The following is a 26,451-nucleotide window of genomic DNA, read 5'->3' on the forward strand; positions in this document are numbered from 1 at the left end:
AACTTGATTGCCCAACAGACTGACCAGGTCAGTGCCTGGCACATAACATGTCTTCATTAAAAGTTTGTGTGATGAATGAACGGTTGTGACAAGAATCTGTGCTCTCAAGTCCATCAGGGGCAGAGACCAAGGCTGCGAAGGTAGAGGGGACTCCAGGTTCTTAGGCAATTCTAGGTTTTCATTTCCCAGGTTTAGGCTGGGGAAATGACTTCTGTGATAATGACGTCCCTAAGGCAGGGCTTCTCAACCTTGTCCCTGTCACCATTTTGGGCTGGGTACTCCTGTGTTGTGGGGGCATGGCTGTCCTGTGCAGCGTGGACATTCAGCAACATTCCTGGCCTGGAAAACTAGATGCCAGTGGCTCCTCCCCACCCAGTGTCCTGAAATCAAAGGTCTCCAGACGCCATTTTCCCCTGGGTGGGGGCAGGGCTGAATTGCCCCCAGGGAGAACCCTGCTCTAGGACAGCTGTCCTTAACCCCACTTACACATTAGAACCACTCGGGAGCTTTAACAAAGTAAAGATGCTGGTATTTCGAGATATTCATATATAGCTAGATCCCAGAAGTGGCCTAGGGACAGGGCGTTTTGGAAAGCTCCTCAGGAGCTCTAACATGTCTGAGAGCCACTGGCCTGGTGCTTGACTGTCTGCAGATTTCATATGCATTACAGGCTTCACAACTACCTGTGCAGCAGGTGAGGCAGGTTATTATGGTGGTTTTATTATTGTGGTTTTCTGGCTGGAGAAGTGAGGCACAGAGGGGCATGGTGGTATCCCAGGCGTGGTGAACTTGGGATTTGAACTCAGTTCCTGTGGATCCTACCCAGTACTATTTCCAAGGAATAGGGCACAGCTGACCAGATTGTCAGGGGGACCTCAGTGTCCTGCGTACGAAGCTTCCCGTTCCACGTTGTTTTCCCTCCCTGGGGTCTCCCTCCTCCTCGCTCCTGCAGTTTCCCTGAGCTTCCTTGTGCAAAGGCACGGCTAGCAATCACTTACACTTCAGAGGAACGCAAGACTGCTCTCCCTCTTCTAGGGGGATTTGCAAGATAGGCCTTCTCTAGAACAGTGGAAAGAAAAGCTTTATAACAATCTATAGGCGGGCTGGGATGGTCTCGAGGTGAAATATGTGTTCATGACTCCTCTGAAATCAAATCTCATAGGTAGCTGCTTTGGGGCTGACAGTTCTGTCCAGTTCTATTTCATTCACAATGTTGTGTGTGGTGCAGTTGTGACATCATTCTGTCAGTCAGACCTCCTTGACTAGGTCCCCTGTTCCCAAGGTGGAGGACATCCTCTGCCTCTGTGAACCTCACAAAACTTTAGCTCTGGCTGGACATGGAATATGGTGGGTACTTAATTTACAGATGATGGGATGTCAGGCCACACATGCCTGCCACCTAGCCTGTGCCCTGGGGTAAGACACACAGGGATGCAACCTCCACTAAATGTGCAGATGCATGTCTGAATGTCTCCCTTCTGCCCGGGGAGAGGCATCAGGAAAAGGGGGTCTCAGAAACCCTGGAGAAAAGTGAGCAGTGGAATATGAAACTTCTCCAAAACCAGCGTCTCAGACAGATCACTTTATTGAAATGGCTTTGTTTGAAGAAAAGGAGAAAGGACAAAGTGAAGAGACAGACTCTGCTAACAGGTGCCTGGGAGTGGCTGGACACTTCTGTCCCATGCTGCGCAGAGGCAGATCTGCCCGCAAGTCCATGCCACTCATTCCTCGAGACCAAGGTCATCTGTAGGTCTCAGTGCACCTTCTTGAACACTTGCTTGCAGACCACGCCCTGCACTCTCATCTCCTGCAACAGAAGCAGATGTTGGTGGTTCGCCAGAGCAATGTTGGAGCATCTAGGGGCAGAAACTTTGAAAATACTCAGATGGCTGCTATTTTCCCTATGACTTGATTTCATTAATTCCTTAGCAAGTCAACTGCATGGGATCAGCAGAGATCAGCCTCTCTGCATCCTGTAGACAGAGATGGCTGGGGAAGCAAATGTGGCTCAGAGCTGGCCAACAGGCCCTCTGGATGCTTCCCTACCACACTATCCTTGACAGGCCAATAAGCTCTGGAAACTGTAGGCCTGAGCCCAGGACAGAGTCTGAACCTGGGATTGGAAGGAACTGAGCACAGATAGAATGGCTCAATAGGTTGCCTAAGAACAGGGCTGCAGTGTGGTACCAGGATGCTAAACTTTAGCCAAGCACTGGAGTTACCTGTGGAGCTTGATATGCCCGGATCTCCACTAGACCAGCCCATCAGTGTCTCGGTGGATGGAGTTTTGGAATGACTAGTATTGAAACCTCCAGGCAGTTCTAAAATGCAGCCAGGACAGCCCGTGCCCTGCCCACAGGACCAGCCCCTGCTCAGCCTGTGTTGGATGCAGCCAGGGGGCGACCACTGTCCTATTGTTAGGTCTTCCAAGGTTTTATGAAGGAAACTGGAAATCTGCATACTTGTGGGATATGTCCTAACTTTTTTTTTTTTTGCGGTGCTGGGGATTGAACCCAGGGCCTTGTGCTTGCAAGGCAAGCACTCTACCAACTGAGCTATCTCCCCAGCTATCTCCCCAGCAGACTTCTTTGCTGGCTAAAGAAGTCTGGAGCTCTTTGAGGGCTTGATAAAGCAGGCCTGCAGCCCCCCGTTTGCAACCTCTGGCACAGAGCCATGGAACTATTGAGCTGAGGACAATGAAGGTCACTTCATCTACTCTCTTTGCTCTGCAGTTGAGGAAACAAAGGCCCGGGGAGGAGCCTGGCTCGAGGTGGGGTCAAGGCTGTCTGCATGAGGCTGGCCACCTCTACACGGAACAGCCCGCGCCTTTCTACGGTGCTCACGCTTCTCAAAGCTCTTGAAGACCAGAGATCTTCGCAGAACTCCTGTGTGCTCTTAGGCAGATGAGACCGGGAAAGGAAAGGACCTACCCAAGGGCATCTGGTGAGTGGCCTGGGATTAGAACCCAGGTTACCTGGACCCGGTTCTGGAGTAGAGGAGTGATAGGAGGTCTCTGCTTGAGGACATGTGCAGTGTGAGCTCTCCAGGAGCTAAAGTCTCTGCTCTGGTTCCATGTATGCTTTTCCCCGAGAGTAGACAGTGCAAGTGGCTTGGACCTGATGTCCCAGGGTGGAGGACAGGTGATTAGGGTCACCTCTGAGTTGGGGAAAGCTTTTCCTTCCCCTTTCATAGGCTGAGATCATGTCTTAGAGAAGCCTGGAAAATTTTCCTTGGCTGCTGGTCACAAACATCCTCATCACCAAAATAGGAACCATACTCCCATTTTTTGGAGGGGGGTGGTACTAAGGATTGAACCCAGGGGTCTTAACCACTGAGCCACATCCCAGTCCTTTTTATTTTTTATTGGGAGACAGGGTCTCTCTAAGTGGCTTAGGGCCTCACTAAGTTGCCTTGAACTTTGATCCTCTTGCTTCAGCCTCTCAAATCCCTGGGATTACAGGTGTGTGCTCTCATGCCTGGTTCACGTTCCTACTTTGAGATACTAGAAAGAGACTATGGGTGGGCTTGGCTCATTGCTGATGATTAGAACATGCATCTCCTCTTCTGCTTCCTCTGATTGGACAACACACTGCATGGTTTTTAAAATCATTCGAGCCTTCTTTCCAGGCCCTTGGAACAGAAGCTTCAGTGCAGAACCAAGTCCCAGCCATGGTGCCTCTTTCCAAGATCCATCCAGACCTCCACAGTGACAAGGGCCTCTGGGGCACACCTGGCTGCCCCTAGGAACCTACCAGGTGCAGCTCGTCACCCTCGATCCACTGGGTCCAGCCACGTCCCTCCTTCTCGCCCTTCTGCACACACTCCAGCTTGTCGCCGTCCCAGCTCACTGTGGTCTGCCAAGCAAGGAGTAGAGTTGTCAGTGCTGAGCAAGGGTCCCCTGGGGAGCAGGGGAGAGACAGTCCCAAACTTGATATTCCAGGATGTGCTCAGGTTCATTTCACTATAGAAAATTTGCAGCCCCCTAGTCCCTGTCTACCACATGCTTTTATTAAAGTGTGCAAATCAGTTTTAAAATTTATGAAAACCTTCACGAATTTCATTTAAAAAGGGTAATTAGGAGGGGAGATGTCATTGAGGTTGGACTGTCATTGCAATGATTGAGAATGGGGCCAGGGGGAACAGCTGCTAGGGTCCCAGCACGGGCTGCGTAAGGACTGTTTTCCTGCGTCTTGCTGGTAAGGGCTGGACTTCTCCAAGTACCTTCCTGTCTGTGGGGTCAACCTTTGCTAGGTTCTGGGTCACCCGAAACACCCTACTCCTGCCCTCAAAGAAGTCTTCCTTTCCCAGAAGAAATGATCTTAGATCTAAATAGCCAGTTGTAGGTACAAGTGGCAGCCAGGAGCCACACGTCTGTTCCACCAGGCCCTCTCTGTGCTGGGTCTAAATCCTCCTGATGGTCCACCTGGATTGGCATGGGTTGGCATCTCCTTTTGACAGACCAGGTTAAGGAACTTGCCTACCTCAACCAGGTGGTCAGAACACTGGTCAGTGGGGCTGTGAAGTCCTGTCCCCACCAGCTATACAGCTTCTTTAGGGTACATGAGTCACTAGAGATTGTGACCAGAGGGAACCCATATGGAGTCCAGGGAAGGGGAGGCACTAGAACTGGGCCCCAAAGGAGAGGAGGTGCCTGGGGAGACAGTTCTTGGTGTCACTGAGAAGGGACAGTGTGAGGTCTGAGCTCATCAGGAGGTGCCTGGAACCGTGGGGGAAAGGAGGAGGCCCTACTGCCTGTCCGAGCTGAGCAGAGCACGGCTGAGGGCTGATGGACACCTCTCACATCCCGTACCCCCTCTGAGCCCTCTCATCTCCCCTGAGAATGGGGTGTCCTGCCAGGGCTGAGCAGGCTGCAGGGAAGACAGGCAGGAGGACACAGGAGAGTTGGTCTTGTTGGAGTAGCAAGCCCACCCAGGAAGATGGGGCCGAAAAGTGTGGGCATTCAGAGGTGAGGCAATGCTATCTCCTCCTCGTGGCCACGGTCACCTCGCTCCGACTGGCCCCCATATCCCAAGCTGGGCGCATGAAGGGGCAGTGGGCATGCGTCGTGTTTGTGGCCTCTCCTCTCCTTTTGAGTAGCCTCTCCATGTGGGGCAGCTCATCATTCTGAGCCCTGACTCCCTCGTGCAGTGGGAAGAACTCTGTCCTTGTGCACAGTGTGGCTCTGAGCAAGTCCATTCCTTGTCTGGGCTCCTGCATTCCCATCTGTCATTTGAGGTCACTAACTCAGAAGCCTTGGTTTTAGAGAGTGAAGGTTCTAAGATTCTTGTGTACCTGCCTTATTCAGCAAAGGGTCAAGGCAGTTAGCAATACAGTACAGATTTGGGAGAAAAGGAGAAATCTGGGAACTGAGTGGAGTGGGTGGCGTCACCCCCTCCTGGAGGACTACCCCTCCCCTCCCCTCACTGTCCACCCATGGCCCCAGCCTCCCTTCTGGACTTGCTGACCCACACTGCCCTCTGCTGTTGGGATGAAGCCTGGGCTGAGATAACACAGGACGAAGGACGTAGGCCGGGGGAGCAGGTTGTGCGCCCGCCACTTCACATAGGATTAACAGTGACCTCTGCTCTTGGAACCTGTTCCCAGAGGGAGACGGGCCACAAAGAGAACTGGGAGTGGCAGGGAGGGAGGCATCTCTCCCTGGCCCAGAGACTTACTCAGGGCCCATGTCTAGCCCCAGTCCTGCAAGGTCTCACGTCCAAGACAAGTGTGGCCAATGTCTGATGAGACTGTCACAGCTAAAGGCTACTACTGATCTTATGCCACAAATATGGCAAGAAGTCCACTCTCGGGATCCGTCACCTGTGTCAGGCCTGCGACAGGAAATGGAGACCTAGAAATCAGTCCTCAACTTCAATGAGTTCCTATGAACGTGGGGTTCCCCAGCAACCGATCTTCCCGCTGTGTGTTTATCCAGAAACCCACTCAGTGTGTGAAGGGCCCCTGAGTCCACTAGAGGAGCAAGAGGACTCGCTGGTTCTCAGCCATGATTTAGGCTTTTCCATCTATACTAGAAAGGTCCATGAGTGTATCACCCTCACCGTACGGGAACACAGAAAAGACGCCCAGAGAAGAAAATGGTAATAAAACAAATACCTGTCATCTTGCTTCTTCAGGGATAACTGCTCTAACATTTTGGTGCATTTCTGTCCGGTCTTTTTGTTTTCCTATCAAAACATACACGTTTCTGTTTTTACAGAATTAGGTTTGCATCATGTAGGGGTTTGTAGTGTCATTTCTTTGTTCATTAGAAGCAATTTCCCATTTCAATGAATAGTCTCCTCAAGCATTATTTTAAACGTTATGTAACATTCAGGAAATGACTACATAATTTGCAAGGCCTAACACGAAGTGAAAATGAGGAGCTCTTGCTGAAAAAATGGTTAAGGTTTTTAAAACAGCAACAGCAGAGCATTAAACTAAGTGAGGAGCCCTCCGGAGTGCAGGGCCCCAGAGGACTGCCCTGGTGACAGGGGCAGGACCTGGCCCTGCTAGTACTTCACTGTCCATACATACCATTACTTAACCCAATACAAATTCCTGGATATTTAGGTAATTGATAATTCTGAGCTACTATAAATAAGATTCCCTTGTATACATAGTTTTGAACACATTACTTTCTCAGAATACATGTCCAAAGGAGGAAGTGTGGAAGGGAAGAGTGTGCATATTAAAGCTTTTGCTAAGTGTCCCAAACTTGATCCCCACTGGGCTCACACCTGTTTACCCTCCAACACCAGGGCCAAAGAACCACCAGGAAAGAGATGCTCATTATGGGCACAGCAGGCTTTTGCTCCTGGATTACTGTCTCCCCTTTTCCAGAAAGCTTATTACCTTTTAACAGGGGTCATTTGGATGTAAACAATAACAATACCTTAGCCCCAGTGAGTGACAGACAGTAAAATATCAGGCATCATGATAGATCAAGGGATGCAGGGAGCAGAAGCCTATTTGGTTGCACAAAGAGATTTTGAGAACACTACTGATCAGACCTCTTGGAGGGAAGGATCCCTATCACCTGATACCATGTCAGTTTCTAAGAAAGCCCTTTCCCAGCCACAAGCCCTTCTTAACTCTGATCCTGGGTGAACTGAACATTCTATTTTTGTCTATATTGGATCTAAAGGGTGGTGGAGCTCAGAGAGGTTATGTGACTTTATCAGAGTCACTCAGCAGAGGGACCTTGCATGACTCAATGTCCCCTTGTTTCCCAACTCAGGGTAGGACACCTGACAGGTGCCTACCAGACACCTGCTAAAGTCTTTGGGGACTGCAGGAAAACAAAAGTGAGCTTGGTGCTGAGATTTTGAGCAGGCCCCTGGAGAGACACTTTTGGTTCGGTTCAACCGTTGCCACCCTCTCAGTTAGAGACCTGGAAGCTCAGCTGCCATATGTAGTAGGCTCCCAGTCCCTGCCCCCTCCTTCCATATCCCCTCAACCAATTTAAGGTGGAGCCAGCATCAGCAGCAAAGAACATGTTCCTTGGCATCGGCCAGAGCAGGGTCTTCTGTTCATGGCTATGTGGGATGACTCTGGGCAATGGGACCAACCTCTCTGAGCCTCAGGTCCTCCCTGCAAGAGGCTCAGGAGGCCTACTGTGGTAGATGGTTCACTGGTGGCCCATGCGAAACACATAATACTCATGTCTCTGGCTGGGCATGGCCGCTGACTTGCTCTGGCCACTGGAGCATTAGCAAGCAGTGCTTTCAAGAGTGCATGCCAGTCAGGGGCCTGTCCTCTTGAGGCCCTGCCCTCCTGGGGCCCAGCTGCCACGCGATCGAGGCTCTTGCAGAGACAGTCCACTTGGAGGGCAGCCGAGGCGCGCACAGCCATTCGGAGGTAAAGAACTGCCCAGTCACCGCAGAGCATCAAGAGACTATATGGCGGTTGTCTCAAGCTATTAGGTTTTGGGGTGGTTTTCCACATTGTACCAGATAAACAATATACCTACTTTATAAGTTTGTTCTGAGGATTAGAGAAAATATACATAAGATGCATAGGGCTGGCTTACAGGAGGACCAGATAAGGGCGATCGTGAGCCTGAGCTTAGACAAGCATGGGGTTTGCATGTCCAAGATAAACTAACTCCAAAAAAATTTTTTTACGAGTTGGGTGTTAGTGAAGCAGTCAGTGATGGCCACTGTGGCTAATTTTTTTTGAAGCTCCTTTTCCTTCTGGGATACCTGGATCCAAGAGGAGACCTTGCTGAGCCAACCCTAGGAGCTCTGGTGGTGCCTGTTCCCCTAAGTCCTAACTAGTTTGTTTACATGGACGATCTACTTGGAACCCCCCACGGACAGCTGCGATGACCCAGCAAGGTGGCTTAGTTGTCCCACTGTATTACCTGTGATCACTGAGAGTGGGAATGGACTTTTCTTTTCAAGCTTTGTATCCTCTGGGAATAAACCAGCTGTTTCTCCTAGGATCAGATTTAGCTTAAGTGGGCTGGCATGTAACTCAGTGGTAGAGTGCATGCTTAGCAAGCTTGAGGCCCTGGGTTCCATCCTCAGCGTGCGCGCGCGCGCGCGCGCGCACACACACACGCACACACACACACGCACACGCACACACACAAGCACACGCGCACGCGCACGCGCACACGCACACGCGCACACGCACACGCACACGCACACACACACACACACACACACCAAAAACAAAACAAAAGGAAACAAAACGAAATGAAACAAAACAAAAAAACAAAAACAAAAACAAAAACCAAGCAAGCAGAAAAGAGAACCGAAAAGAGAAGGAGAAAGTCAAGGAGGAGGTGAACTACTCAAAAACAACTCAAAGGGAAACACTGGGAAGGGGCCTGGTAGGAAAGGTGATTCATTTTCTTGTCAAACAAAATGTAAGTTCCTATAACGACCTTTTCCAAGACCCAAGAGCGTAGCTGTGCCCTTCCTCTGAGCTTAGCAGCAAGCCACGTTTGCCAGAGCAGGAGCAGTCAGCCCTCTGGGACCAGAATTCAGGCTTAGCTGAACACCTGATCGGAAAGGGGCTTTAAGAGGTCACTCATCCAGGTTCCCACACTGCCAATGAACCAGGGTCCCACGGGGAATCTCAGGCAGGAGGATACTCCTGACATCTTCAAGTCTCGAGGAGGGGCAGATGCCTGTGGGCGTGGGAGGGACAGGGACTGATACCGCCCCACCTCGGTCTCAGGACCCCACCTTAGAAATGAAGCTAGACCCATCCAAGGACAAGGAGGGGGACGGCCACCATCAACTCGGCTCCTCAGCAGAAATTCCCAGCCCACAGCCCACTGGAAAGAGCAGACGGCCTGGGCCCAGGCAGCTGCTTGTAAGCAAGCCTGGCCTCACTTTTCTATTAAGAACTAATAATAACCTCCATGGCTTGGGCCATGTCAGCAGCTTTCTGAGAGAGACGTGTGCCCACAGATGAATGAGGACAGCTTTGCACCACGATGACAAGGGGCTGTCATTTCGAAAGCCATTATCCAGCTCCCCTGACCACTTACAAACCCCAGCTGGCACTGCTGCACAGGGGGCCAGTGACAGAGGAAGCCTGAGTGACCCTGTTCCAGTGATGGCTCCAAGCTCACCTGCCTGGTTCAGATGACAGTTCTGCTGGGGACAGACAGTTCCCACTAAGTGGAACCATCTCTTGGCAGTGACCTGGCAAGACCTGCAGATGGCGGGACCCAACTTCGCTGCCAGGACATGGTGACATTGATCAAAGTTGCCCCATGCTCTCACACACCCTCCGACTGCAGACTGAGGACCAAGGACTCACCATGAAGTGGGATGGTGATGGCGGACCGCCCAGCTCTTTCCACACTTGTCCACTGGTCCTATCAGGACCTCTGCTCACAGACCCACCACTGGAGGGTGGGACAGAGTCTTGGTGTCTTGTGGTTCCAGAGCCCATGGCAACTCTGTTAGCCAAGGCCAGAGCCGAGATTGACCCGGCTTGGACTCCAAAGCACATGCTCTTTTTTTTTTTTTGTACTGGGTATTGAACCGAGGGGTGCTTAACTGCTGAGTCACATCCCCAGCCCTTTTTAATTTTTAGTTTGGGACAGGATCTTGCTGAGTTGCTGAGACTGGCTTTGAACTTGCCATCCTCCTGCCTCAGCCTCCTAAGCCTCTGGGATTACAGGCATGGGCCACCGCATCAAGCAAAGCCCATACTCTTTAGATTTGGGAGTAAAATTTAAAAACTGGACAGCGAGTGGACACTTCCTGCATATCCTGTGAATGGCTAAAGATGCAAATTGGCCCTTCCTCCTGGAGTCTGACTTTAACATGTGCTTCTCCCCTTAGGGCACATATGTTCCTGGGAAAACGATGAACACAGTCTTGGGGGCTTTGTTAAGTACGCAATGGGGCGGGAAGGGCAGGGAAGGCCACAGGGAATGGTATAGGTACAGTGCTGGGGGTTTCCACAATGTTTCACTTAATCTTAAAGTGTTAGGGCTGAAAAGCGACCAGCCCATCACCTAGGGGCTAGGGGCTGAGCTGGAACTGGAACCCAGTTCTTTGCAGCCAAGTCCTCAAGTTTCCTGTGAGGCCAGGCTGGCAAGTGGACAGTAGTGGCTTCTATCCTCCTGGTCCACTCCTGGGGGCCAGCAATGACTGACCAAAAATCAGCACAGACCAGGGTGGGGGAAGGGGGAGCCAGGGTACTGTAAAAGCAGATTAAAACTAGATTAATAAGGCCTTAAAATGCAAATGAGTAATTAAAGGCATAAAAGCTGTTAGAAGCAGCTACCTTGAACCAGGGCAGCCACGAGGCCTTTGTGGGTCTGGAAAAATCTGATTCCACCACGAGGAACTTAGCAGTTAAATGATAAGAAGATTCTCAGAACAAATAAAGTGGGAAAAAAGAAAACATACAGAATAATCATCTTGACACATTTTTCCCTTAAATATTTCAGAAAGTGTTTAGAGTCAAGTGTTTAATCCCACAGAGGCCCAGGCTCTGGATGGGGAGATGGGAAGCAAGACTGGAGAAGGTCTGTGGCACCCAGCCCTGCCTTGGGGGAGAAGGGTTCCTGGTGGAAGTGAGGGCGTCACTGTCACCATGGTCACCATAACGACATGCACAGTACTAAGTGCCAGGCTGGGTATTAAGTATGGATCACATCCAGCTGATTCCTCAGGACCTCCTGGAGCAGGCACAGCCCTCCCCAGGTCACAGCGCTGCAGACTGAGGGCTGAGGACCTCACCATGAAGCAGGCCCTCAGCTACTGTGCCAGCAGCTCCCTGACCTGTGCTGACCCATGGATGAGCAGTGGACTTTGGCAGCACGGTCCTGCACAAGGCAAGGGCGCTCGGCAGCCACGGGGTTCTTACCTGCTGCATGGCAGCCTCAGGTACTGAGAGGAAGTGAGGCAAAGGGGTCACAGACCATTGGCACAGAAGACAGCAGACAGAATTCCAGCAGAGCAGAAAGTGCCAGGAAGTTCTGGAAGTAGGAATGCGCCTCCTCAGCCTCTGAGGGGGTCAGAGGCCCATCAGGGAAGGCTTCCTGGAGGAGGTGTGGCTAGAAGTAATGCTAGACCTGGTGCCAGAAAAAGCCACAGAATTAGGTTAAGAAGTAGAAAATGAAAGAAGAGGAATCAGGGGGTCCCAGGCAAAGGGACCAACATGGACAAAAGCTAGGCACTCAGCAGCAGCTGGGGCTGCACAAGGGAAGCTCTGAATAGGCTCTGCCTGGTTGGACGTCTCTTGGCGTCATATTCTCCATGAAGCCAGACCCTGAATTTGCTGGGGAGATGGCTCCTGGCCTCCCTTCTTCCTCATTTCATCTCTGGCTCCAGCGGTCATGGAAAAGTCCAGCTGTTCATCCTCTGACCCTGGCCACCCAGGCTCCAGGAATCAGCCTGTTATCAGTCCCGCCAGCATGGGGTGCTGTGTGGGGGTGTGGGTGGGGGTTGGGAGAATGGGACTACGTGAAGGCATGTCCTGCCAAAGTGCCCAAGGAACGTGCCTCTTCCATGGACGTTTCTGGTCTATTTATTTTTTAAAATTTGATCTTTCAAAGTGAAAAGAAGTAAACGGTTCCCAGAAGATAGAAGGTGCGATCTCAGTGTCCAAGGAAGAATGAGCGGGTCAGGATCACGGGACTGAGCGAGCGACTTGGGTTCGGGTCCTTCGGCTCACTGCAGGACACCTGCTGCCAGAATTGGTGGCAGAGAAAGAGCACAGTATCGTCTGTGGAAGGAACGGCCGGCAGGGAGCACTCAGGGGCACTCCACTTTTCAGGTGACAAACCCGTTTGATGACAAAAGATCTAGGCAGCGTGGCTACCTTTTCCTCCATAAGTTGGCTCATAGAAATGGGTGGGCGGGGCGCGGGGTGATGTGGCGATTTACCCCACTTGTTGGAGTCCCCTTTTCCTACCTGCAAACTGGGAATAGGGAGACCTGCTCCCAGCACGGCCATCGGGGGAAACGGCACAGACACAGGACCTGTCTCAGTGCAGGACACACAGCGCTGGGCAGTGCTGCCCTCTGCTGTGGCCTTGCCAGCCGTTCTCTGTGGCTCTGGAGTGGCACACACCCTCCCCATGCTCTCTCTCCCCATGACCCTCGACAGCCAGGTTACCCTTCACACATGCGCACATCTGTCTTCTGAGCTGACGGTGCCAGGGTGAGAGTTCACACTGATGGGATTGGTGACAGTGCATATTTTCCCATATGCCATTCACCATTTCATCCTTACCATGAAGTAGGTATCCCTGCTTTATAATTATTTCCATTTTGCAGACCAGTAGAGAGAGGCCCAGAGAAGTGACAGTAGTGTTTTTAGATCTAGAAGGCCTCCTAAGGGCTTGTGTGTTGTGAGCTTGGACCCCAGCTGGTGGGCATATTAGGTGGCTTCCTGGCCACCATCAAGTGAGCAGCTGTGCTCCACTGTGCACTCTCTGCCATGATGTTTTTCTTGCCAAAGGCCCAAATCAATGGGACCAAGTGACCAAGGACTGAAACCCTTGAAATCATGAATCATAAATCTTTTCTCTTTTAAGTTGATTTTCTCAGGTATTTTGTCACAGTGATGGAAAACTGACTAACAGAGTTGGGCCACAGACAAGTGGGTATAGGAGGGCTGGGAATAGTTACCTTCCTTGAATCTAAGGTTCTCAGTCAGCAAGGTGGCCTCCATTATTGGGAAGAACAGGATAAAATTCAAACCTCACTCCCATTTGACAATTCCATCCTATAATACCAGTACTGCATCAGGGGACACTGTGTTTGAGATATCAAAAGTCTCATAGAGAAATAAATCCAGAGCTCTGACCCTTTAAAATAACAACTGTCCCATCTTTCCTTACTGACGACCTGAAGCCAGCCTGCCTAGATATGGGAATCTAGGATACCTATCCTAGCTCCCACCGCTACCCGATGTGCCTGTTCTGCTTCTCGTTCTCTTCGTATATAATGCAGGCAGAATGTGGGCACCTTCATCATTAGAACTGTTGTGAGGATTAAAAGAATTAACGTACAGAAAATGCTTAGAATTCCTGGCACAGGGGAAACCCTCCACAAACATCAGCTTTCATTAAATGGGATTAACGTGGATCTTGCTGTGATACAGTCAATGACTACCTTTTATATTGTTCTGCTGTTTTCACTTAATACTCATTTAGCAAACACACTGGAGGCCCTGAGGATGCAAAGGTGTGAGCCCTTCCTGTCTGGAACCTCAGATGCACTAACAAGCTGCCCTGAGAGCAGCACCTGCAGAGCGACCTTGAGGCAAAAGGGAGGGATGGCAGAGGAGGGAAGGGAAATCCCAGTGGACAGAGGAGCTGTCTGGGCCGGGTCTCCACCAGGGGGCAATTATCCTCCAGGGGAGTGAGCCGAGATGCAGAGAGCATGGCAGGCGAAGGCACCCGCCAAGGCGCCATGGGGCCAAGCCCAGGGTGCAAGGCAGGGAACGGGCTGGAGAGCCCACGGGCTCTGGCCTCCGCAGGTCCCCACGGGGGAGCCTCTGGGGGTGCTGAGCAGGGAGCAGCACGATTGGGTTCCCTTTTTAGCACGTGAGGGATGGGCTGAACCGTTGAGGATGGTGGAAGGGAGATGGATGCGAAGATACTGCAGTAATTAAATGAAATACTCCACGGAAAGCGCTGAGCTTGGCACACAGTACGCACAGGCGACGTTAATTGTTATTATTATTGTTATTATTATCACAGGCAAGAGCTCTTCGGAGTAGTGGGATGGGGAAAGGAGGAAAGAGAAGTTAAGAAGCAGAATCCACGGAACTCGTTGACTAATTGCCCATAAACACTTTCTTTTATCTTCACAGTGATCATTTACACGGCTACGTAGTGGTCTATGGAATTAAAAAGCCACAGTCTTCTTAACCACCCATGATGACTTGGCATTTAGGAACACCAGCAGGAGACAGCCTGCTCTATAAACCACAAAAGCCAGGAGTCAGAACTCGCTGAAGTCAAAACCCGAGGCAGTGGCTAACCAGTCATCTGACCCTGGGCGGGACTCTCAGTTCTCAGCTCATAAGATGGAAGGGCAGCTCCTGTGCGGTGGCACATGCCTATAATTCCAGTGGCTGGGGAGGCTGAGGCAGGAGGACTGAGAGTTCAAAACCAGCCTCAGCAGCTTAGTGAGGCCCTAAGCAACTCAGAGAGACCCTGTCTCTACATAAAAACATAAAAAGGGCTGGGATGTGGCTCAGTGGTTAAGCACCCCTGGTACTAAAAGTAAATAAGTAAGTAAAAAAAATAAATCAATGGGAGGGTAGCTGGACAATGACACAGTGCTGTGACAGCATGGCCACACAGGAGACCCTCAGGGTGCATATGTGGGTGGTTGAGGATTATTATCACAGAGCTACACACAGATACTTTTGTCCAAATAGATAAACAGGGTTTTTCGATGTTTCTTCTGAATGAATTTCCTGGAATATAATTCAGTTAGTGGGATCTCTGAGTCAAAGAGTAAAATGATTTTCTGACTCATTGCACATTGCCAGACAGGGTTTTTTCTTTCCTTTTTCGACTTTCTGGATGCAGGGCCAGTTCCGCGTAAAGCTGGTGAAGGTGGGTTCTGAGTATGCGGGGTTCCCTGCCATTCCTACCTTCGCATCCACCTTGTTACCTGGAGTGACCCTACACTGTCCCTGGACCCTCAGATCAGGAAAGGAAGGGGGAAGGGGGATGAGGGGGGAAGGGGGAAGTACGGGAAGAAGTCGAGAGAGGAGGGAAGGGAGAGGAAGGGAAGAAGGAAGGAGGGAGGGCAGGTGGGAAGGAAGGAGGGAGGGAGGGAAGGAGGGAGGGAAGGAGGGATTAGTACCATCCCTGTGTTGGTGTGGCTGTTGCTCTGAGGTGTCTGCTTATTAAAGGAAACACCTAGAAAATCTTTGAGTATTTAACCAATATAAATGCACTCCAGTGAAATTCCAGTTGTGGAATTTCAGACAGCATGACAGATACCTGGGGTTCCCCTTTGGAGGCCAAGGGGCAGGACTCTCTCTCTCTCTCTCTCTCTCTCTCTCTCTCTGGCACAGTCAATTAGTCAACTACAAAAATGGCTCCCAGGGAGGGGAGCTATTGTGAATCAGGCACAGTCCCTTCTCTCAGAGGAGTTTTCAATCAATTCTAAGTAAAAAATACCAATAAATCCCTGGGCCCCAGTGCAGGGCCTGCAGCAGGACCAAGGCTGCCGGGGCTGCGTTCCAGAGGAGACTGGCCACGGGCTGGCCTGTGCAGACAGGGGCGTTCACTCCCTCAAGTGAACTCTCCTCCAATGACCTTGGCAGAGGTCATCTGCAAACATCCTCCCGGTGCCTGGAGGGCTTCCGGCCTCGCCCACCTCTTCTGGTGCCAGCCCTGTGGAGCCAGGGACTGGGTTGACTACCAGGGCCCAGAAACCCAGGGGCTGGGATGGTCGGGCCAGTGCACAGGAGGCTCCCCAACTGAGCTCCAGGCTGGAACGTGCTTTGGCCCCATCAGACCCATTTGTTTGGGACTCTGTAGGAAGCGCGTGGCTAAAGTTGATATTTGAGGGCACCCCAACACTTGTAGGGATTCCACAGGACTCTGTTTCCCCTTCAAGTCCACATGCCAGTCTCTCTGGCTGGGCCAGGGAGGCAAGGAGGCTCCAGCCAAGTGCAGAGGACAGACTCAGGCACCAGGGGCTGCTCCTCTCCCACCCCCCGCAGGGTCTTACACAAGATTAGTCAGAAACAGAACAGCCCAATCCTGTCTGACCTCCGAGGTTTGCCAGAGAACCACGTACCAAACCCACTGAGCCCTCACTGTGCACCAGGCACCGTGGGGACAGCGTGGCAAGCATGTGGTACACTGACCTTTGCTAGGTCATCACCCTGCATGCTCTGCTAGGACCATGCCACACCCCATGATGATGTGGAGCTTGGGTCCCCCAGAAGACAGGTGGGGCTCTGTGACTTCGAGGTCAGGATAAGTGTTCCCCAAAGGCCCAGGTGCTGGGTCCCCAGCCTGAAGTGCTATTGGGAGGTGGTGGAACTTTTAAGAGGTGGGGTCTACTTAGAAGTCTTCTCACCACATGAGGACATACCCTTCAAGGGGACACTGGGACCCCGGCTTCTCCTCTTTATTTCTGCCATGAAGTGAACAAGCTTTCTCTGCCATGGGCTCCTCAACACAGGCCAGAAACAACAGGGCCAAGAGACCATGGACAGAAGCCTACGAAACTGTGAGCCAAAATAAACCTTTCCTCTTTTAAAGTTGATTACCTTAGGCATTTTGTTGCAGCAATGGACTGACACAGTGATTTCCAAGTTTAGATAGCTTAAAGATGTCATATGATTCTTCCTTGTTTTCTTGAGATTTTCAATCTTGGAACCTAGCTGCCATGTTGTGAGGAAGCCCAAGCAGCCAGTGGATAGTGAGCAAGAGTGTGCCATCTGGAAAGAGAATCCTCCAGCTCCCAGCTGACAGGCCACGCAGCAGGAACAAGCCACCCCCTCTGAGCCCTGCTCAAAGTGCAGATGTGGGAACAAAGTAAGTAACTTGTTTTAAGGCACTAGGTTTCAGAGTGATTTGCTACATGGCAGTATAATTTATTAATTTAGTAATTTATTACCACATCTCATTCTTAGGACAATCCTGTTAAATGGGTACTACCACGAACTCTGCTTTACTCACGTGGACACAGGGGATCATAGGGAAACAGTACCTCCTCTGAGGAAGCAGAGCTGGACAGTGGAACCAGGATTCAAATCCAGGTCCAACTCAAAGCCAAAGCTCCTGACTGCTGTCACACCCTACCTGTTCAGCTGCACAATCTCTACTTACTTGGAGCCTCAGGTGCAGCCTCCTGGGCTGCCTCAAGACCGGTGTTTACAGGCAGCGCTGCCAGCCCCAAGGACAGGGCTGCAGGACTGCTCCTCTCCACTCTCCATCATCCCTCAGAACTGGGCACCATTAACCCCAGCACGAGCTCATGATACAAACATCACAGGAACCTGGCAGGGGCCTGCTGCTTCCTGGTTTTTCTTTCCTAGCGATGTCAAAAGCATGGTCTTTTAACCAACATTGGCATCAGCTGGGAGCTTGTCAGAACGGTAAGTGCTGGGGCGCACCCCAGAGCTGCTGAATTAGAGACTCTGGGTGGGGCGTGGTCCAGGGTGAGGACTACTGTTTCACTACTTATGTGGTTCACTCGTGATCTCTGGAGTCTGGGTGTCTTAGGATGTTTTCAGATGCAAGTGTCAGGAAGCTGGTTCAAAGAAACGGAGTATTTTGACTTAAGTACATGGGAACCTCGAGTTGCCTAGTGGCAGGAACTCCAGGACCCCTCCAGGACTTCCCTTCGCCTCTCTGTCTCTGTCTCTGGCACTCTCCTGGCCTCATCTTAGTCTCTTCCTTCTGTTGGACTTCTCCATGCTGTCATGGAAGGCAGCAGAGAGAGGCTGGCTTCAGAGAGTCCCAAGCTTACATCATACCACTTTTATCAATCTCCAAGGGAGCAGAAGTCACTCCTCTCCCAGGATCCCCAAATTAAGGAAAGGGTCCAGCTTGAGTCACAGGGTAACTACCACCCTAAAGAGGAGGTGTTTCTCTGGGTGGGGTTCAGGGAAGCAATGTCAGTCAGAAAATCAAACGGCTACAGCTCACTCAGTAAAGACCTGGCCATCCTACGTGAACAAGCCTTGCCCCGTGCTCTGGGATATCAGGAGAGTCCCCGTGGTGTGATGACTATGCAAAGCCTCGTCCCCTGTACTGTCTCCAGGGTCCTCAGAATTTGCCTTACAAGACAGCAGTCATGGTCCCATTTTGCAGATGTGCACACAGAGGCAGTGTGTCTAATTGGTTAAGGTTGCCCTGGCTGTTAGGTAATGAAGGGGTTCAAAACCAGCTGTGCTGACTCTACCAGCATGCCTCCTTCTTGTCCCAGGCTCATGGTAGACAGCTTTACAAACACACGCATTAGAATCCTTCCCAGCACGGCAGGCAGGGGAGCGGCAGGCAGGGGAGCATCGGGCAAGAAGGCACCACCCCCCCCAGCCTTGATTTGCGTCTGCGAAGTGGGCATGATGAATACTTGCAGGACAGCATTTGTTGTGGAGACCAAAGGAGAAAACACACTAACAGCACTGTTGCAGGCCTGGGAAAAACTCGTGTTATTTTCCTTTGTTCCTGCCTAATAAAACCCCAAACTTAAAACACCAGCGTGATTTTTCCGAAAGCTGCTTTGTGCATTTTACTGGGTTGCTTTAATTCTTCTTTTTAAATCCTCAAAAGCATGCTGCTGACACCCGTTTCAAAGGTCGGAGAACTTTAGCTAAGACATGAAAGAGGTCCTGTGTTTCCGGCCTGGAAGGGCCCCAGCTCATAGCCCAGGCCTGATCAGGGCAGGGTCGGCTCCCAGAGGCTTCAAAATCCAAAGGAATTCTCAGTTCTGTAGCCCAGGGAGTTAATGTTGCCATTGGCCTTGTGTTTGTTAACGTAAGAACCAGAAGATCCCTTTAATGGGTCAAGAGCAGGATCACAAGGCTGGCAAGAGTTTAAACCAAAGCAGTAACAGCGGCTGGGTGGATTTCATGTGTTACCATGTATAATTAGATGGCAGGCGGCTGGAGAGAGGGAGGTAAGGTAGTTAAGGAGGGAGGGAAGGAAACACAGGGTAAAAAGGGATTTCAAAAATCCTAATGCTAATGTGGAAAGATACCTAAGAAATATTTAGAGTGAAAAAAAAAAAACTATGTGCAGAAAAGCAGATTCCCTCCCTCCCTCCCTCCCTCCCTCCCTCCCTCCCTCCCTCCCTTCCTTCCTTCCTTCCTTCCTTCCTTCCTTCCTTCCTTCTGGCTTTAGATACAAATATTGACCAGTATTGACCAGGTGACCAATCAATAGATAGCTTATGCATTTGAGGAGGGTTTCTGGATAGATCCACTAGAAATGTAACAGTGCCGACCGGCTCCAGGGAATGGGAACTGGCCAAGTGGGGGAAGGGGTCTTTTCCTTTTCAGTCTGTACTCTCTGGCTGCTATTTGAATTTTTTCCCCCTTTTATAATAAAAACAAAGAAAGCCACAGCCAGCAAGGGCTGGAAGTGAAGGGCAGGCCCTGAGGAGGGGTCATCCTGAGTTCAAAGCTGGATAGGAAGGCCAGGCTGCAGCCAGGGGGCGGTGCCAGGCCCCAGTGAACAAAGCGGCTCCTCCAGGGAAACGCTGACCTGGGGTCCGCTGCCGGATGACAAATGGCCCTTTTGCCACCACCGTGCAGAGCCAGGCTCAGGGCTGTGATTTCTGGCTGAGGCTCAGTCTTCTCCCACAAAAGTCACTCACTCTGGAGGGTGTTGGGGACGAAGAGTGGAATGACTTCAGAGGGACTGCCTCACGCAGGAGTGGGGAGCATCATTTGAGGCTGAAGACCACCTTCCTATCTCAGCGCCCCCCACCTTGCCAAATCCCTATGGGCTGTATGTGACAAATGCTACCGGTTCTCTCCTGGGTCTGAGGGGCATTTTGGTGTGAAGAAGGATGCCAGAGACAGTGACAAGCCCGTGCCTGCTGTCCCGGTCCAGCCTTTGTACAAGTCCAAGAAACCAGGGCCCTGATGCTCATGGGACCTGCAGGATTTGCATAACCAGACTGGAGAGGCAGCTGAGCCATCAGGAGGCACAGACCTGAAGCCCTGCCTCCGCTGGGGAGAGACCCCGTGGGTGTTCCTGGGCAGACTGCAATGTGCATAGGGTCGGAACCGTGGCCCAGGGACCTCTGGACTAAATGTTAAAGTTTTTCCACTTTTCACAGAGGCTCTGGTAGAGAGAGAGAGGTTCCTTACTCCACGGCAGGGGCTCTCAAGCATTAGCAGCTCCGATCCGACTCCTGGGGTTTCTAACCCAGGCTGCCAGGGGAAGGGCCGGAATTTGCATGACGAGGCTCTCTGGCTGCTGTTTCCCCTTGGCCTAGCTCTAAGGGAACACCCTGAGCCAGCAATGACAAATGGCCCCTGGATCTTTGATTTCAGGTAACCAGGTGGGTAGGCTGGAGAATGTGTATCAAAAGGGAGCAACTGAGACAGTGTCCTGGGGAGCCACACCCGCAGGGCCCAGAGAGACAGGCACCTGGCGTTTTCCGTTCTTCTCATTTTTTTATTCTTTTGTAAGAACAGTTAGAAATATGGATCTTTCTATGAAATCTTATATCTCTGGCCATCTTTGACAACTGACTAAGATTTTTCAAACACTGCACAGGCCCACACAACCCATCAGCAGGCTGCAGCTCTGGAATACAGATAAGGTTCCCATGGAAAAGCAGGATCCAAGAGCGTGGGGCCAGCCAGAGGGCCTCTGGTGCTTGGTGGAGGAATGTCGGCCTGGCCTGGTCTCACTCCTCAGGACCCCCTCCTGCCTGCCAGGGACACAGCTAGGGCCCCTGTGGTCCTCATGGATCGGCCCTCCCCGCCAGGCTTGCTCTCAGATGCTCTTCTCTCATCCTCCAGTCTGCTCTATTTCTTCCTTGTCCTGGGGACCTCTCTGACAGTAGCTCCCAGCCCAGTGGTCCCATCATGCACCGGGTTGTAATGGCGCAGTGACGCCTCTGTCTTCTCCACTGGCCTGGACATTCGGGAGGCCGTGCTGCCTCTGTGTCTGTGGTGCAGGACGGGTCTGAGGTAACGTGAACTAGATGATTCTACCTGTTCTCTTGGCCTGGGTCTTCCCCTCATCCCGTTTGCCTGGCTACTTGATGTCTATCCTTCAAGCCTGGGCTCAGACTGGAGCCTTCCCTGACCTCACAGACTAAGGAGAGCGCCTCTGCCCCTGGTCATTATGAGCGGCTGCCTCAGTCTGTCCCCACCAGGGCTCCATAGGGACAGGAATCACCTCACCGACACAAGGGCTGGAAGATGGGGGTCACACCACAAAATGCTCGTAGGACCCAGAGAGAGGAATGAACAAAAGAACGAGACTCCCGTACGGTCCTCTGAACATGCTCCTCCCGGCTCTGGCTGGGAGGCTCTGGGTGCTGCGTTCTGAGCGCAGCACAGGGGCAGAGGCATGGTGGAAGTCATTTTGACCATCGCCCCACCCATGACACCTGGGGACTGTCAGAGTCCACAGCCAAAGTGGCCTCTGGGCACACGGCTGCCCATCTACACAAGTCCAAGGCCCAGCAGCTGCCCTAATTCCTTTATCCTCCACCACCCCCAGCACGCTCGGCGCGGTGGTGTCAAGGTGCAGGCTGCCCAGAGAGAGGGGCTTCTCCGCACTGCCAGGGTCCAAGTGGAGGCCACGCAGAGCACAGGGCCTCCCAGGAGTCGATGACAAGGTGAGTGAAGGCTGTCTACTCAGGAGCTTGCCCAGCTGTTGGGCCCACCTCACGCTGGATTGAGAAAAGTTGGCGACTGCCCCACCCCCGTGTGTCCCAAGCCCTCCCTTCCGCCCCCCTTTTCTCCTCTGTAAGTGCAGAAGTGACCTCCTCCAGATGTCTGGGACCCCCTCCTCTGGTGGCCACACTCCCTGGACCCTCACCACATGTGTCCCTTCATCTCTGCTGAGCACTTGGGTTGGGAGTGTGGGTCTGTGTGCCCCCGGACATCAGGGACTGGCACATGCTCTGCTCTCCTTTTCCTGGTGTGGTAACCAGCTCGAGCGGGAAGCAGTGGCTAACTCAGATCCTCTCTCTGCTACTTAGGACCCTCCCCAAAGCCACATGGCAAGAAATTCTTTCTATAAAGCGGGGCTGCAAAGGGTCCTGTGAAGAGGAGGTGACCGAATGTAAACTTCAAATGGCGCCTGGCACGTAGCACGTGATGAACAGTATTCACTAGGTGATCCATAAATGCTTCACGTGTTCATGGATGAGGGAGGGCACGAAAAGTGAAGATAACCAGCCAAGTAAAGGCACATGCAGGTTGTAGTGACCCCAGAAAAGAGATGGTGGAAGTGTCCTGATAGTGACCCCAAAGTGAGCTGGGGACAGGCCCTGTCCCCATGGAGCAGAGGTCCTGGCAGTAGACAGGATGCACACCTGGGCAGTGACTGGAAATGGAGACCCTCTCTGAGTTCTCCTTCCTCACAGTTGAGCCTCTTTGGCAGACCAAGAGGGCTTGAGACTGAGCCAGAACATGACAGATCCTACGACAGCGTCTTCTCCCCTCCAAGGACACTCCTTGCTCACTACTTCCTCTTCCCATCATTCCAAACAGCAGACTTGGACCGAAGTCCTGAGTGTCTGCTGAGGAATGAGCAAGGTGGGTGACTTGTCCAGGCGGGGGCTCCTTAGTACCAGACCCAGGCACCCCATCAACCACGGTCCATCCCACTCAGCCACCCTGTTCTGGCAAAGACTATCAGCAGAGGGGCCCGGTAGAGTGAGGGCCTGTGGGCCTCACACCAGACAGGGTCAGGTCCCCAGCTCTTGCAAGACTCCTCACCCCTCAGAGCCTCAGTCATAGCATGAATATGAATGGCTCAGCCCGCCCTCGCTGGACTGTGGTGTAAAATGGCAGGCCATGTGCAGAGCACAAAGCAGACCCAGCAAGGAGACCCTCAGCGAATTGTGGGAGGGGTGCGAGAGGTCAGCTCCTGAGGGTAAGCGCAAGCCAGTTTGGTACCCCAGACAAGGAAAGCGAGACCCAGAATACCCTGACCTCCCAGAAATCCCAGAAACGGGAGAATGTTGTTGGAGGCCTGGGGATGACCTTCCGGAACTGCTGTGACAGCGCTAATTGGGGTCTCCTGGTCACCAGCTTCCCATCCTTGGGAAGGAGAGGCACAGGGCCTCCCCCATCCCCTGCTGCTTCCTCTGGCTGGGCTGCAGGGGCACTGACCTGCCAAAAGGTTCAAAGGAAGCTCAGGAGCCAGCACTGATAGGGTGGGGCGGGACATGACCAGGGGCCAAGTCCCAGCCCGCATGACCCAGCCATCCCATGGATGGGCAGGTCAGGGGGCTTCCAGTGGAGATCAAGGCGCTGCTCCCTGGCGGGGGTGGGGGTTCTTCCCACTGGGGCATATTGGAAGTTTACCAGGGTGGTGCCCTGTATTCCTTCTTTCTTCCTCCAGCAGCCTCTAGTCAGCTAGAGGGGCACAGGACTGACCTGGAATTTCAGGCCGCCCCTCCCTCGCCAGGCTACCTGTCATGTCTTTGAGACTGCTTCTTTATCTGTAAAAGGGGAACTCCCATCTGTCTGAAAGGTTGTGGGGAGCTTTGGTGAAGTCATGTGTCTAAAGTACCTGGCAAAGTGCCTGGACCCAGCAGAGACTCAACCACCACAGGCCTCATAACTACACCATCCGGTTTGGATCTGGTGGGGTGCTTGCTAAATGGGTGCTGCCTACCCTGGGGGCTGAGAGTGGGAAGATCCGCAGTCTTTCACAACACAAGGGCCTTTGCTCCCCTCAGACCGAGGAGACTAGGCCGGCCCTTGGTCAGATCCCCTGAGCAGGAGACACCCGGGGCTCACGAATCCTCACCATGCACTTGCGGTCATCTATGCCAGTCAGATCCTCCTCAAATTCCTTCCCAACTTCGAAGTCCATGATGTAGTTCCTAAAAGTGCTCAGCGTGCGGATGATCATATGGTCGCCTTCCTGCACGATCTCTTTATCCGGCTTCAGCAAGTTGGCGATTTTGCGCAAGGCCACGTTAACATCTGCAAGGGGTGCGGAGACGGGGGTAGAGAGTTGGCAGGAAAACTCAAGAGAACCGTTCCCAAGGGAGCGGGACCCCGGAGCAGTTCCAGGAATGCAGCTGGGATTCCCCGCTGGCTTTGCGCTCTTTCTCTTTTCCTCTTGGCAACAAAGTTTTCTGCCCTCACTCTAACCTTTAGAAACAAAACCCAGCAAACCAGAGCCAGCTCTGCTAATTAAATTATCCGCGTCCAGAGCCAACCAGCAGACGCTCACCACCAATTAACCCTTCCAACCCCGGAGCCTCTAATTCGCATCCAGCCGGCCGCCCTCGCAGCGCTGGCCGCGGTCGCCCTTCCCGGCGCCGGGGTGCACCGGGCGGCGGCCGCCCAGGAGGAGGCAGGCGGGCGGCGGCTCGGGGAACTCGGGGGACTCTGGGGACCGCCGGGCGGCGCGGCGCGGCGCGGCGCCGGGGCAGCGCTTACCGAGCGCGCGCAGGTACTCCTCGAAATTCTCGTTGGCCAGCATCTTCCAGTACCCGTTGAAGTCGACCGGCATTTCGCGGAGTGGCGGGACCGTGGGCCACGGAGCGGGCGGGAGCGGCTCGAGGCTGTGCCGGGGCAGCGGCTGCAGACGCGATCTGGGTGGTGGGCGGCCCGGAAATGCGCGCCCTCCGGGGACAGGGGGCTCTGCGGGGCGGCGACAGCTGGATTCCTAGCGCGCACAAAGCCCGCAGGAGGATCCATTGTAGCCGTCGCTCCTCCCCCTGAGCGAGGGCGGGGCGGGGCATGTCGGAGGGCCAGGTTTGGCCCCAGCCGCAGGCCACCTTCGTCCCGGACCTTACGTTCGCTTCCCTTGTAGAGGAAGAGGAGGTGATGGGACGCGAGAGGTCTCTTTATTGGCCCCAGCTCTTGCGTTCCTCAGGGATTCCTTCGAACGCCATGAACTTCTCACCCTCAGCGGCCACTTGAGGGCTGGCAATCAGAGTCCTCGGGTTTGCTGGAAGGATTAGGAAAAGAGGCCACTTAACAGGCCTTTGTCTAAGGCTCCACTCCGCCTCCCGCCCGGGCCCCCGGCAGGTCAACTCTGGGGAGAAGAGGAGGGGACACTCTCCAATCTTTCCCGAAACATAAAAATAAAATTTTATATTATGTGACGTGCATATGGCAAGTAGTAATAATAATAACCCTTCGGGCTGAGTCTGATGCACAACCAAGTTTGAGACCCACTACTTTATGCAAATGTAAGCAATTACCAATCTACTGTTAATTTTGTCCTCTCTTTCGCTTAATAGCAGCAAAGGACTCCCTAGAGTTGTGCACTTCGCTCTTTTCACTTAATACATTCCGGGCCCTTTCCACCGCTGTGCATCAAGCATCTCCATTGTTGTGCGGGCTTTCTATTGTTTACCCCGCCTGGCCCCTCTCTACGTTGCTTCTGATCCTTCACTCTTAGAAAGTGTTACAATGAAGATCTTGGATCACATCTTATTTGCCACCTGTGTGGGTATGTCATAGTGCTTTTAAAACTGCTCTCTCTGCCACCAAGGAGATGACATAATCACATTGGTTGACTTTTTGACCCTCCATTAAAGACTGAATATCTCTTTTAAATTGCTTTTAGCACAAATGACAGCGGGGTGACAGCAGGAACATTTTCTTCCTCTCCAGCAGCACTTGCAGGTCCTCTCTACCCCCAGGCTTATGTTAGCCTGGCTGCGGGAGGCAGAGTCAGGAAGTCACCCCCTCCTCAGGGTAGAGGCAGCTTCCTCCGCGGAGTGGTGTGGATTTCAGTGTCTCTGGCCCTCCCCTGCTCTACACCAGGGTTTCTCAGCCTCAGCATTGTTGACCTTTTAGGACAGATAACTCTTTGTTGGATAGTGGCTACTGTCCTAATGTTATAGGACTGGGACCTTCTGGGAAACTGAGGCAGCAGGTAGCTCCCCCCCCGATTTATAGCCCCCAAATCCTGTGATCAAGTCAGAAAGATTTCAAACGTGTCCCCCAGAGTAACAGGCATGAGTTTATTGAAGGGATGGGAAAGAAAAAGGGGACACTCTCAAGGGAGGGTACCGGTCCTCTCACTCAGAGAGGAGAGGGACAATGTGCCTCTTCTGCACTCCAGTTTTATTGGGATGCCCAGAGAAGTTTCCAGAGAATTCTGCCCAAGTCTGCCTCTTGACTTTTGACTGACAGCCTCATGACATCAGATTTTTAAGTCCCCACTGCCATGACAACTCTATGTCACTTTGGCCCATGCTGACCGGTTCTAATTGAATTTTTAACCATACAGTCTTACAGATACTTTTGGTTAGGAGGAATTATCCTTATCTACCAAAGTTTCAGGACCTGCTCTATAAACAGGGTGACAAACGTGTT

At 52.4% G+C, this 26,451-nt stretch overlaps 1 protein-coding gene across 1 annotated transcript; it reads right to left on the reverse strand.

Annotated features, from left to right (window-relative positions):
* Nucleotides 1–1,567: 1,567 nt before the first annotated feature.
* Nucleotides 1,568–25,080, reverse strand: RBP1 (retinol binding protein 1). The gene is given in 5 exon segments (XM_079100491.1): nucleotides 1,568–1,807; nucleotides 3,753–3,854; nucleotides 23,918–24,096; nucleotides 24,559–24,685; nucleotides 24,688–25,080. Coding segments are annotated over 5 exon segments (594 nt in total). The 5' UTR covers nucleotides 24,820–25,080; the 3' UTR covers nucleotides 1,568–1,753.
* Nucleotides 25,081–26,451: the final 1,371 nt, after the last annotated feature.

This window comes from Sciurus vulgaris, assembly GCF_902686455.1.
Source record: "Sciurus vulgaris genome assembly, chromosome: 10".
Classification (NCBI taxonomy): domain Eukaryota; kingdom Metazoa; phylum Chordata; class Mammalia; order Rodentia; family Sciuridae; genus Sciurus; species Sciurus vulgaris.